This window comes from Vanellus vanellus (assembly GCF_965231255.1).
Source record: "Vanellus vanellus genome assembly, chromosome: 4".
NCBI classification, from domain to species: Eukaryota; Metazoa; Chordata; class Aves; order Charadriiformes; family Charadriidae; genus Vanellus; species Vanellus vanellus.
Genome location: NC_138909.1, coordinates 74,570,523 through 74,582,636, shown reverse-complemented (window position 1 = coordinate 74,582,636; position 12,114 = coordinate 74,570,523). Strand labels below are relative to the sequence as shown.

General features: G+C 44.9%; 1 protein-coding gene across 1 annotated transcript in view; it reads right to left on the bottom strand.

Annotated features, from left to right (window-relative positions):
• CRACD (capping protein inhibiting regulator of actin dynamics) overlaps window positions 1–12,114 on the bottom strand; it is a gene marked incomplete at its 3' end in the record, with an annotated part of 75,048 nt that overhangs the window by 3,633 nt on the left and 59,301 nt on the right. The window contains exons 5-8 of the mRNA XM_082482829.1: window positions 8,824–8,892; window positions 7,358–7,540; window positions 2,474–5,666; window positions 976–1,166 (exon numbers count right to left, since the gene is read on the bottom strand). Of these exons, the coding sequence (XP_082338955.1) occupies window positions 976–1,166; window positions 2,474–5,666; window positions 7,358–7,540; window positions 8,824–8,892 (3,636 nt within the window). The remainder of the gene's footprint in view (window positions 1–975; window positions 1,167–2,473; window positions 5,667–7,357; window positions 7,541–8,823; window positions 8,893–12,114) is intronic.

The window sequence follows — 12,114 nt, the reverse complement described above, 5'->3', positions numbered from 1 at the left end:
CGCGCTTGATGCTTTCGTTCATCACCTGTCCTTAACCTTCCTTTTCGGCAAAGAACTAACGGTTATTAAGGACTGTAAAAAAACCCCCAAACCTCAAGATTAAATCTGCCACGTTGCCGTTTTAGTCAAGATATTGACCGGTTTGAGCCAGCCCTGCCTGTTAAATGCAGCACTGAGACACAGTGTGCCTCTGTGGGCACCTCCACACCCGCTGCTGTTTGCTGCCGGTTACCAGTGTCTGTAATTATGCACGGGTCCATCCGAAATTTGGGTCTCACGGCAAACACCAGAATATACTTTGTTATCCACATAATCTCCCTTTTTACCATCTGTGGCATCTACATACAGCACCACTGCTTGTGTAGCATCGCTTCTGTGCTCTAAGTAGAAGGGGTTTTCTTACTAATAGAAAACCATGGGTAGTAAATAGCTATTTGGGGAACAGGAAAGAAGTGGTAGTCGAATTCAGTGCCTGCTTCAGGCGTTTGGATGTTTCACGTGACAATTCATTTCTTTCATTCATCTACATTTTATCCAAACAACTCGTGTTACAATAAAAACGAATTCAAACTTACTAATACTCACCTATATTCACCTATAAATGAGTATTTCAGCTGTTGTTCGCCAAGCATTAACATCTTATTTACTCAAGCTTTGAAAGAACCACGTTGCATACAATTTTTCCGTCCCATCACCTGCACAGTGGTTGTGCTTATGGTTGCCATTACCCACCCCCCGGTGTTAAGGCATCGGAGTTTACACTGCAATTGTCACCCTGTTGCGCAGTATTTTTGCAAAAGGGAACTCCAGACTTTCAGACTACTTTTTACTCACTTTCATTTTAGCTTTTATGAAATCTTACAAACCAAACATAAAAAAAAAAACCCTAAAATGCCTTTCACATCATAAAACTAGCTAACAGTTATAATTATGGTCTCGGTATTTCTAACGGGCAGGTTTCTGAAGGTTGCTTACATTTTCCTTAGCCAGCTTCTCCGCTTGCTTCGCCTCTCGGGCTTGTCTCCTCTCTTCCCTCGTAGCTTGCTGCTCACGGAATCCCTTTTGCTTTTGCAGCGCTAACGTAATCCAAAGTGGTTGGGAAGTTTCAACTTTTTCCATCAGTTTAGAGCCATCTAAAGAGTGCCTGCTCTGGAGGACGGGCTTTTCTGAAAGAAGACATGAAAACATGAATTGATTAAGTAATGCCCATCTCTTGTCTCAAGCAAACCTGTACAACTTCTCCACTTTGTGAAGACCCTGGGGGTAAGCACCGCTTGTTTATACCCCTGATGAAAGGGATGAAACACCACTAGGTATTGCAGTTCCCTGGTTTTCCAGCCATATTTAAGGGAAGAATAGCGTCCAAACCTCAGCCAAATAAAGGTGGCTGAAATTAGGTACTCCTGTAAATGCAGCTCCTCTTAAAAAAAAAAAAAAAATCTGTGGTTTTTGGTTTTTGGTTTTTGTTTTTTTTTTTTTAAATCAACACTTGAAGATTTGACTTTCTGTATCCTGCATGAAATTGGGGTTAGCACCCAGTATAGAGCTGTGAGTGGCAGGGAGCAGCACTGGGGTGCAAAGATGCTCCCGCAGAGCTCGGTGAGCACAGAAACCCCCAACCAGCCCGGGGCCCTGTGCTCCCACGCCAGCAGCTGTGCCTCCAACCGGCTCCCAGAAACCCTCATTTAAAAATGGAAGCGAAAGGAAAAAAATTTAAAAAACTTAAAAAACATAAGTGGCAGTTCCACTGAGATATGGTTTTGGAAGTGTCTTGATGCTTGCAAAATTCAAGAATGGAAAAAAAAAATAATAAATTGGGATTTCCCACTTAAATGCTGAATTCCTGCCTTGTTCTTTTGAGTGTCTTTAGACTGAAAGGGTAATTTCTCCTCTTGTACAGAACGCTATTTCAGGACACAGGGGCCTTCAACCCTCCTCTGAAGAGCCTCTATGGCACCTGTTCTTGTTTCTGATACTGAAGAGTGCCTCTGAAATGCAGAGCCCTGTGCCCAGCTGTATTGGGTTAGGTAGAGAATTCGCCCAGGATAGGCACTATAAGGGGACCTAGATCTTAATGTTTTTTAAGCTAGATAATATTCCCCTAAAAGATAGAAACAACATAATGTAAATTATAAAATTTACTCCTTCTGCTCCGTTACATCTACATCTACTACGTACAGAGTCCATCCTCTGACCTAACTAGGTAACAGCTCTACCAAAGAAAACACACGCACACACTTCAGTTACCTCCTTGAAATTAACTTTCTTAAGGAGGTCACACTGAGTTTGTGTGTTTCTGAATTAAATTGTGGGGATGGGAAGTCCCATTCATTCAGGCAACCCTGAGCAGAGTAGTGGTACTCCACAAATAACATGCCGGGTAAAAATTATAGCTTAAGACCAAATGTCTTCCTCTGGACCTCCATTTGAGAAAATGCAGACAATAGCTAAATGACCTTTGAAAAAAACATACCTTTCTTCAATGGCTCAGGTTTTTTGTCATTTTTTTCTCTCCATGGAATACTTAGAGATGGGAAAAACGACTTCTTTTCTCTGATTTCTTCCTCTTCATTTTTGTACTGGTTGGATGGTGTGGGGTGCGCGGCATTGGCTCTGTCTTCTTTTCTCCATCCACCGTCCGATTCAGCTTTAACCAACCTTTGCCCCAACGTATCAGTTAGGTTCGATCGGTTCATTTTAGAGAGAGGAGACGATGGTGGCGTCTGGCTGGCGGGCTTTGGAGCTAGGGCAGGTTTCTGTGGGACCAGCGACTTGCCGGCTGGTTTCTCATGAGGGGGTAAAGCACTCTGGCCGGTGGCTGGTAGGACCACCGGTGTGCCCGCTGGTTGTGAGATCTCCACCACAGTAACTGAAGAGTCTTTGGAGTCTTTTAAAATACCAGAGACGTTCGCTCTCCCCGTGCCGGGGGATGTACTCTCTTGTGGAGCAAAAACAGCAGATTCTTTCTCACCTTCTGTTGTAACTAGTGGGTCAGGCACACCATCAAAACTATCTCCTGCGCTGTACCTTTTCTTTTTCCTTTGCTCTGCCTGTTGATCATAATGGAAACGTAGAGAGTAGTTCGTCCTTCGTAACTTTATCCCAAAAGGAGAAACATTTTCTTCTCCGTTTGGTGCTGGTTTGTCTGCTTTTTTTGTGCCGTTATTCTGCTGGTTTTCCAGAGCACCAGAAAGTTCTGCCTGGGGTAATTCTTTACCCGGAGAATGAGGAAAACTTGGAACAAGGAAAGATGGAAGATCTTTTGCAAATTTACAGCCTTCTGTGTTGTCTGTCATTTCACTGTGGGTTTCCATTTTCTCCTTAGCCTTTTCAGCTAAGTTATCCTTAAAAGCGGAAGCCACATCTTCCTTCGGATCAGTGGATGTGCCAATGATTCTTCCCACAGCCACTGTTTCATTGCCTTTTGCCGCACTTACATTCTCCGCATCTGAATTGGTTCTTGAAGCTTCTGAAAATTTCTGCCACGCTGGTGTTATCGAGAACTTCGCATTTGCAGAGAGGGTTTTCCTCAAGTTGCCGTGGGGAGCACCCCGTCCTCGGGGTGTCCAGTCATCGCTGTGTCTGCAGGCGCTTACTCGGTCTCTCTCGTTATATTTGCTGTTTTCCGCGTTCTTTAGGATCCTGGAGCGGATAGAAGCCCACTCAGCAAGTACGGCCTGGTTGTTCAACGCCTCTTGTGCGTATTTCATTTTACTGCTGCTGGGTTTGGGATCCTGGGGTTTCTTCTGGGCCTTCTCCGGTGAAGGAATATCCACATTTTTTCTCTCCTCCGTTAAGCCCAGTAACGATTTACAAGCCGTGTCCTTTATCTGGTTCAAGTTCACCGCTGTGCCACACAGCTGTGCTCCGGTAACCAAAATAGCTGTGTGGGGGACACAGACAGATGACGGGAGTGTATGCGAGCCCTGGCTGGAAGCGTGCATCCTGTAGTCTTTGACGGATGGAGAAGAGAGTCCTGCTCCTTTGGCAGGCATGACTGGACTCAGATTTACTTTCTGAAATATGATCTGCTTATCTCCAGAAGACACCTGAAATGTGAAGGGTCGGGAAGCGGTCTGTCTTTCATCGACCTCTTGCCACCTAAGTTCTTCCCCTATTCGCTTTTGCTCCTGAGCTTCAACTTCTCTCTTCAGTTTCTCGGCTAGGACTTCTTCTGCTGTTTTATTCCCCTTTTCTGGCTGTTTGAGTTTTGGGGATCTTGATCCTTCTTGGAGCTTCTCCTCTGTTGGATGCCTATCAGCCCCTCCAGAGCACAACTGAGCCTTGTCCTGTTGCAGTTCCAAGGATTTTTCTTGTTGGCTTTGCTGAAGATTTTGTCCTCTGTCTACCTCCTGCTCTTCCAGCTTGTTCCATTCTTGTTCATTTTGTTCCTTTTGCTGCTTCAGTTCATCTTGTTGCACACCCTCTGCACTTTGCATGTGCATTTGTTTTGTGAGCTTGTGTTTTCTCTGCTCTTCCCGTCTCTTTTTCTTATCCATTACTTGCTGAGTTTGTGCCTTCTCTGTCTTTTCTCCTTTCTCCTTCAAATGCTGCCTTTGTTCCTCCTGTTGTTTGAGGCGCTCAGCTTCTTTCTCCTGTTGTTTGAGGATCTCAGCTTCTTTCTCCTGCTCCAGTTTTATTTCAGTTTCTTGAAGTTCTTTCTCTTCTAGCTTTTGTCTCTGTTTTTCTTCCTTATTTTGTTCCTTGAGTTCTTTTTGTTCCTCCTGACGATTTCTTTCTTCTTCCTCTTGACACTGTTTTTCAATCTCATGTTGCCTTAATTCTTCCAGCTCTAGCCTCTTCTGCTCCTCCAGCTCTCGTCTCTGTTTCTCCTCCAGCTCCTTGCACCTCTGCTCTTCCCATTCCTGGCGCTTCTGTTCCTCCAGCTCCTGCCTCTTCTGCTCCTCCAGCTCCTGAAGTCTCTGCTCTTCCTGTTCACGGTACTTCTGCTCCTCCAGCTCTCGTCTCTGTTGCTCCTCTTGTTCCCGGCGCTTCTGCTCCTCCAGTTCTCGTCTCTGTTGCTCCTCCTGTTCCTGGTGCTTCTGCTTCTCCAGCTCTTGTCTCTGTTGCTCCTCTTGTTCTTGGCGCTTCTGCTCCTCCAGTTCTCGTCTTTCTTGCTCCTCTTGTTCCCGGCGCTTCTGCTCCTCCAGCTCTTGTCTCTGTCGCTCCTCTTGTTCCTGGCGCTTCTGCTCCTGCAGCTCCTGTTGCTCCTCCAGCTCCTTCTGCTTCTGCTTCTCCAGTTCCTGGCACCTCTGGTCCTCCAGCTCTTTCCTCTTTTCATCCTCCAGCAGTATTCTCTCCTCTTCATGGCATGGTTCCTCTTCTATTTCCAAAGATGCCTGTCTTTCAAGGGGATACTGCCTCCTCTCTTCTTCATGCCTTCTCTCCTGCTCTTTCTGCATCTGCTCAGATTCTTGGCACCTTTGTTCTTCCATTTCTCTTTGTTCTTCCATTTCTACAATCTGCCTTATCCTTTCGGCTTCAAAGATCCCCCAGTGATCTTCAATTCTTTTCTCCTCTGCCAGTTGAAGCTGCTTCTGCTCATCTCTGTTCTGGATTAGCTTGTCTGCTATGAAGTGGCCATTATAACCTGGGTAGCTCTCTCCATACAGCTGAGTTTCTAGGTCCTCTGGCTCAAATTCTGTTATTGTTAAGCTTTGTGATCCCTAAAATTGGGAGACAAGTTTGGAGTTACTGAATATTGCCTATTGGCTTGTTATTCTTTACAGCGAACAAACAATCAGTTGCAAATGCAAAACAACTTTTTTTTTTCTTTTTTTTTTTTTTTTTTAAACAACGATTTAGATCCAGAGCCAATACACCCACCCCAATTTATGGATCACATCATCATAGATCCCGTGCCTCTCACCTACTTGGATGATAGCCTTTAAAAGAGAGCAAACACCCCAACAGTGGTAACAGAATAATGCTAAATATTGAATCACCATTTGGCGTATATGAGATAATCCAGATGGAGACCTGCCATTTCAAATTTACAGAAGCTCAAGGAATAGAGCACAAGTTTCATATGCCCGTTCTACTACTCAGAACGCCATCCTTTAAGCCTGAAATAATTAGCACCTGCTTAAGGGCATTGTTTTGCCAGTTCTTTCATGGCAAATCTGGCTGTTACTTGCAGAGACAGAAGCTGTTGCCTGCAGAAAAGAGCTCTGCAACGCTACCCGGGAAAGAACATTGCTCAGAGAAACACAATTTGGTTGCTTTTCACAAATCCTGAGCCAGGGTATCTTCCTCATTAGCTGTGCTGAGGCTCCAGTTCTATTGCAGGAACCGTGGGACCACGCGTGGCCAGAGAACCTGGCGCTCCCCAGCAATACTGGGCTGTCCCGAGGCACGTGCCAACTGCTGACGGGTTCTCCGCGCTTACCCCACAGCCCTGCCGCCTGGGTGCAACGCCTGCAATAAACCGAACGCAGATTTTCTTCACAGCTCACTCCTTTGTCTCTGTAGCCGGGTGGTCTGAAGGTGAGCTGCGCCCGAAGAGTGCTTCCCAGCACTTTCCGTGAGGAAAACAGCTCAGCTAATGCCCTGTCTAAGCTATCATTTGTTGAGCCATCGTTTGGCTCCAGTGAAACATTCTGCATAAACAAGAGGTTTAAATTGAATTTCTTCAGTGCAAGAGCGATAAATGCAGGAACGATGGTGTGGAAGAAAGGACAGTGGCCTCTCCCGAACCCTGTATTAGCTGAATAGTCCTGTCCTGTTTACAAGCACTGGTGAAAAGCAGAATAGCCGTGCAATAAGTGTACAAAGCGAGGATCTGATAATTCACTCCAGCTGAAGCAAGAGCTGTGTTGCTTAAATTTTATTCTTTTTTATAAGACAATGATATTATTGCTGTCAGAGCCCATGCCAGTTTTAGAGAATGTATTTTTTTTTTCCCAACCAAATTTTGCACTGTCTGATTGTCTATACCAAGGCAACATTAACAGTGGCAGATATCCTGCAGACCTTTATGGCCTACAGTTTTTACTAGAAAAACGAGAATCAGAAAGCTCTCCCAATGTAAAATCCTAGTGGAAGCACCTCAGGTGTAAGTAGCATTTGTCTGAACTGGCCATATTAAAACTTCTTGGCATCTTCTCTCCAGCTAGGGTTTCATCTTTAGGTCTCTATCTTGATTTCAAGACAAAATGAAAGCAGCGTGCATTTTGTTTGGCCCTGAAGGCACAAGATTTGTCGAAGCAGCTTTCAATAGCTATGTCTAACAGTGTTAATCACATCTTAAGACAGTCCGCTGTCTATAGCTACTCCTGGTGCACTCAGTTACGGTTATTTTGCACCCAGCTTCAAAAGCAATCCCCCTCCTCTCACTATTTGACCAGTGATTCAATACCTTTGTTAATCGCTTGTGCTTTCTTGACATCCTCTGCTTTTTTGGCTTCACTGACAACTTGTGTTTAGCTGCACTGTTGTCTAGACGAGCAACTGCCTGGGGAACTGCGTCCAAATTGATTGTTTCAATTGTGCCAGAACAGGAAAATTGTCTTTTTGGCCGAGATGATTTGACTGGAGTGACCTGTTTGTATCACAAACGCAAGAAGCTATTATTATTTGTTCCATTTAAATAAATAAATAGTACACACACACGCACACAAAAAGCCTTTGCAGTTTTGAATTCAAAGGAGTTATTAGGAGAAAAGATTTCAAACCTTGTTCTTCCATTATACAAATCAAGAACTTTGGACATGAAAGTTACAGCTGTGATATTTTCCTATTTCCAGTGGTTTTATACTTTTCACTTAAAAATTACTTAGACTGTTCTAACTGAAGGTTTTTCGCAGTTTAGCTCCCCTCAGAAGTTGTTGGGAATGGGAAGGGCAGAGGCAGAGTTTTAAGCAACATCAAACACCGGGACATTTTAAAGTTTGCTTACTGTGGAAAAAATATCTACATCTTTAAATAATTTAGATTATACACTTTAGGCAAGAGCAAATCAGATTGACTTATCTCAGCATTATACCAGAACAGCTACAGAGCTGTACTATCTGCATGGGAGATGACTATGGTATTGGATCTCAGACTGGCACAGTGCCCGAGGAGAACCCTCTCTCCGCACTCATGTGGGGTTGTCCAAGCTCGCACCAAAGAACAGCAAAAAAATAAAATAAGACAATACTGGCTTTGTTTGGTGCTTTTTTCTCTCGCTTTTCAAATATTTGGGTTCATAAAGTGCAAATACAAAGTGATTTAGCAAGACTCCTCTCATGAATAAATACAGCGGCACTGTATGTCTAGACACGTAAGAGTGAGCCTGTAATCAGTCTCTCCCGTAAGTCACTGAGCCATCATCCTCAGACTGGTGTTTGGCACAATCCAAGTGGAAAAAGAAGACAGAAAAAAAACCAAGGGAGAAAACATCTTCTGTAAGGCAAGAAAATCCCATACATATTGTTTTCGAGACAGCTCTGTAATCTTCCGAGGTTAAACATATGCTAATTAGGGAACCAATTACTTAAAAGCTGATGGAACATTTTGCATACGCTTATTGAATTACATGTAGGCATAACAAAGTGGAAGAAGTACTTATGAAAATTATGGTTCTATGATTAATACATCAAATGCAGGAATGCTGCAAGACTGGCAGAGACCGACTTCTGTTGTTACCTCCAATCAGCTCTTACAGACTTCTCAGTCTTAGTTATTGCTTATTTACCACCCCCCAAACGGCACAACCTTCAGAAAATCTTGGATGATCATGAAACAATGCAATGTGTATTAAAGTGGAAACTGACTGTCAGGCTTCTAATAAGTGAAATTAGAAATTAACTCGATGCAAACCAAGTGCAAAAGTTTTGTTACCTTTTCTTCCACTTCATGTCCTGTTCCAGGCAAATTCATCGTTCTCAACAAACCTGGAGTGTCAGTGGACTAGAAAACAAGAAGATCACCACAGCTAGATATTAAAACGTAAAGGATCTAATAAATACAGTTCAGAGGACTTGTGAAATCGTGCAAGTTGGAGTAGGATTTTTACACCGTTTCCTGTCACTGCAGGATTGATGGATAAACAACTCCTGATCCTAAATGCTATGATTTTCTCTTTGCTGCTCCTTGAATCACTGCTGTCTATACAAAAACAGTTGCTGCTACAAGACATTACAAAAGGCAAAACACTCAGGCGTCCTTAACAAGACAATCAGGTTCCAAATCAATAGGAAAAGCACAGCTTTGAAGGTTTTCAATCAGCTCTTAATAACTTTATTTTCTCCCGACCTACACCTAAGGACAAAATACAGGACCCTGATCAGGCATCAGCTCTGCTGCAAAGAGTTTCAACGCCAGGTTCTTGGAGACCCCCCTTCCTACGAAGCAAACCGGCTCCCCCAGAGCAATCGGAGCCCGTCGGTCACTCGGACTCCTTAGCCACCGTCCCTCTCCAAACCATCTCACAGGAAGGGATTTTTAAGGCACGAAGCTTGAAGCAGCCTTCATCACACCCAGAAACGTTGGTTTTAATAATTATATCACAGTACTACTTCATAACCTAATGAATGTTGGGATCCCACTACACCAGGGTGCCCATGACTAACGTACAAAGCCTAAAAAATCAGCTTTACAAATAGACGCTAAAAGAAACCCAGAACTCTTCCATTGATCCAAGTTACTTGGTCGGGAAAACCAAAAGTCACAGGAAACTTGTTTGAAGTAAAGCAGCAGCTAAAGTGGCCAGGTGGTCCTGGCCACCAACTCCTGACCGAAGCCACCCTGTCTCCCCCTCAGGACCTACGCAGATAAACACGCAGAGGAGTTACAAGGCCAACAGCAGAGACAGGAGCAGAAACCAGGCAAGCTGCCGTGCGCCAGAAATCTCTGATAAAGCAGTGGTGAGTTGCGCACAGTAAGAGAGGACGAAAGTGCCGAGTGCACTGGCTGACCCCACGCTGGTGGCGTTGGTTTGCTGGTGTCTGCAATCTCCTCTGAGTAGGGATGCTTTGGAAAAAGAACTATGCAAAGGGGCATTAATTTTATTTTCAAAACATAATATTTAAAAGTTTAGAGGTGGTGAGGACTGACTCTCTCCCGCCTTATTACACAAAAATACTCTGGTGTTTTTTTAGCGCTTGAATTATTTTCTCCTCAAAGCTGGAGGTCACTAGGTGACACTTGGGTCTCCTGCAGGGCCCAGCAAGAAAGCTGTCTGTGGAGAATGTGTGTTGGTATCAAACACAGTCTCACCTCTTATCAGGGTGCATAGCCAAACCCTGTCTGCAATCCCACTGCGCTTTTTGTGTGCACAGGATCCTCTTGATCCATCTTAACTGATTGCTTCAGAAGGGAGTATTTGTGAAGCAGAAGAAATGTACCATACTTTGACCGCATTTTTATCCTTCCAGACTGCAGAGGGAGAGGCGTGAGTGCACAGGTCCCACCCAAATGCCCGGCTCCCTGACAGATCCAACCACAGCCATGAAGAATGTGGTCACAACGGACCTGTATTGCCCCTTAAAGACTGATGAAGAATTTGGGTCACCTCAGCCATAAATCTCCCTTCTGTGTGTTTGGCTGAATATAGGCAAAAGCTGAGGAGGACAATGACTTCCTTTGCCTTTCACACAGCTAGCACTAGAGCTGGCAAACACCAGCTGAGCCCCGGGCACTTATGTCCATCCAGGATCTTGAGGGCTGCATGAGGTGGCTGGAAAGCTGCCTGGTGGAGAAGGACCTGGGGGTGTTGGTTAACAACTGGCTGAATATGAGCCAGCAGTGTGCCCAGATGGCCAAGAAGGCCAACATCATCCTGGCCTGTATCAGGAATAGTGTGGTAAGCAGGACTAGGGCAGTGATTGTCCCACTGTACTGGGCACTGGTGAGGCCCCACCTTGAGTACTGTGGTCAGTTTTGGGCCCCTCACTACAAGAAGGGCATTGAGGTGTTGGAGCGTGTCCAGAGAAGGGCAACAAATCTGGTGAGGGTTCTGGAGGACAAGTCTTATGAGGAGTGGCTGAGGGAACTGGGGTTGTTTAGTCTGGAGAAAAGGAGGTTGAGGGGAGACCTTATCACTCTCTACAACTACCTGAAAGGAGGGTGTAGCGAGGTGGGGGGTTGGCCTCTTCTTGCTAGTAATAAGCGATAGGACAAGAGGAAACGGCCTCAAGTTACACTGGGGGAGGTTTAGGATGGATATTAGGAAAAAGTTCTTCCCTGAAAAGGTTGTGAAGTATTGGCACAGGCTGCCCAGGGAAGTGGTGGAGTTGCCATCCCTGGAGGTATTTAAAAACCAGGTAGACGTAGTGCTGAGGGACATGGTTGAGCGGTGGTTTTGGCAATATTAGGTTGGTTGGACTCGATGATCTTAAAATTCCCTTCTGACCTAGACAATTCCATGATTGTATTCTACAATTCTATGCACATGGTGGGTTGCTGTGTGCCTTCCCCAAGGGTTCCCAGGCACAAAGTCAGCCTCTTCCAGGCAGGGAAGGATGTCCCTCTGTTCTCCACGCTCCCTTCAGCCATTACAGAAACACACGGAACTGGTCTCGCCTTAGAGGATTTCCAGGGAGCTGCCATCAACTCTCCATGTTTCTTCAGTGCGCGAACAAGCCCTTTCAGGACACCTGAATGTCTACAGTTCCCAGCATCAAAATCTTCATGGGTGATTTGAATAATTATTTCAATCAGACTGGACATTTGGATCTATGGAGCATTCTGAAAATGTTTCTCTCCCTTCTTTGCCTTCAGTTTCTGTCCATGAGAAATATGAATATTTACCCAAAGACCTGGGATTTTACGGATTTAGGCTCCAGACCCCTCTCATTTTGGAATTATTTTCCTTTTTGCCATTTGATCCTGTGCACAACTTTCCATGCTGGGAAGTCCATATTTCAAAACATTTTCTGTCTCAGAAAAATTTTGTCTCAGAAAAATTTCCTGTCTTCTAGCTACACTGCGAGTGACGTCTGCTTTGCTGGAAGTTCAGAGCAGACATTCAAACCGGTAATTCTGTGGGACCCGGCTCAGGATGCCAAGAGCACACGCTTCTCGCCGGTCCAAGAAGCACGAACTGAGAGATCCCACCCACATGAAACAGCCCGCTGAGCTCAGCTATGCCTCACTGGAGACATCTGCTAAGCCTCAGTGAACTTTACTGTC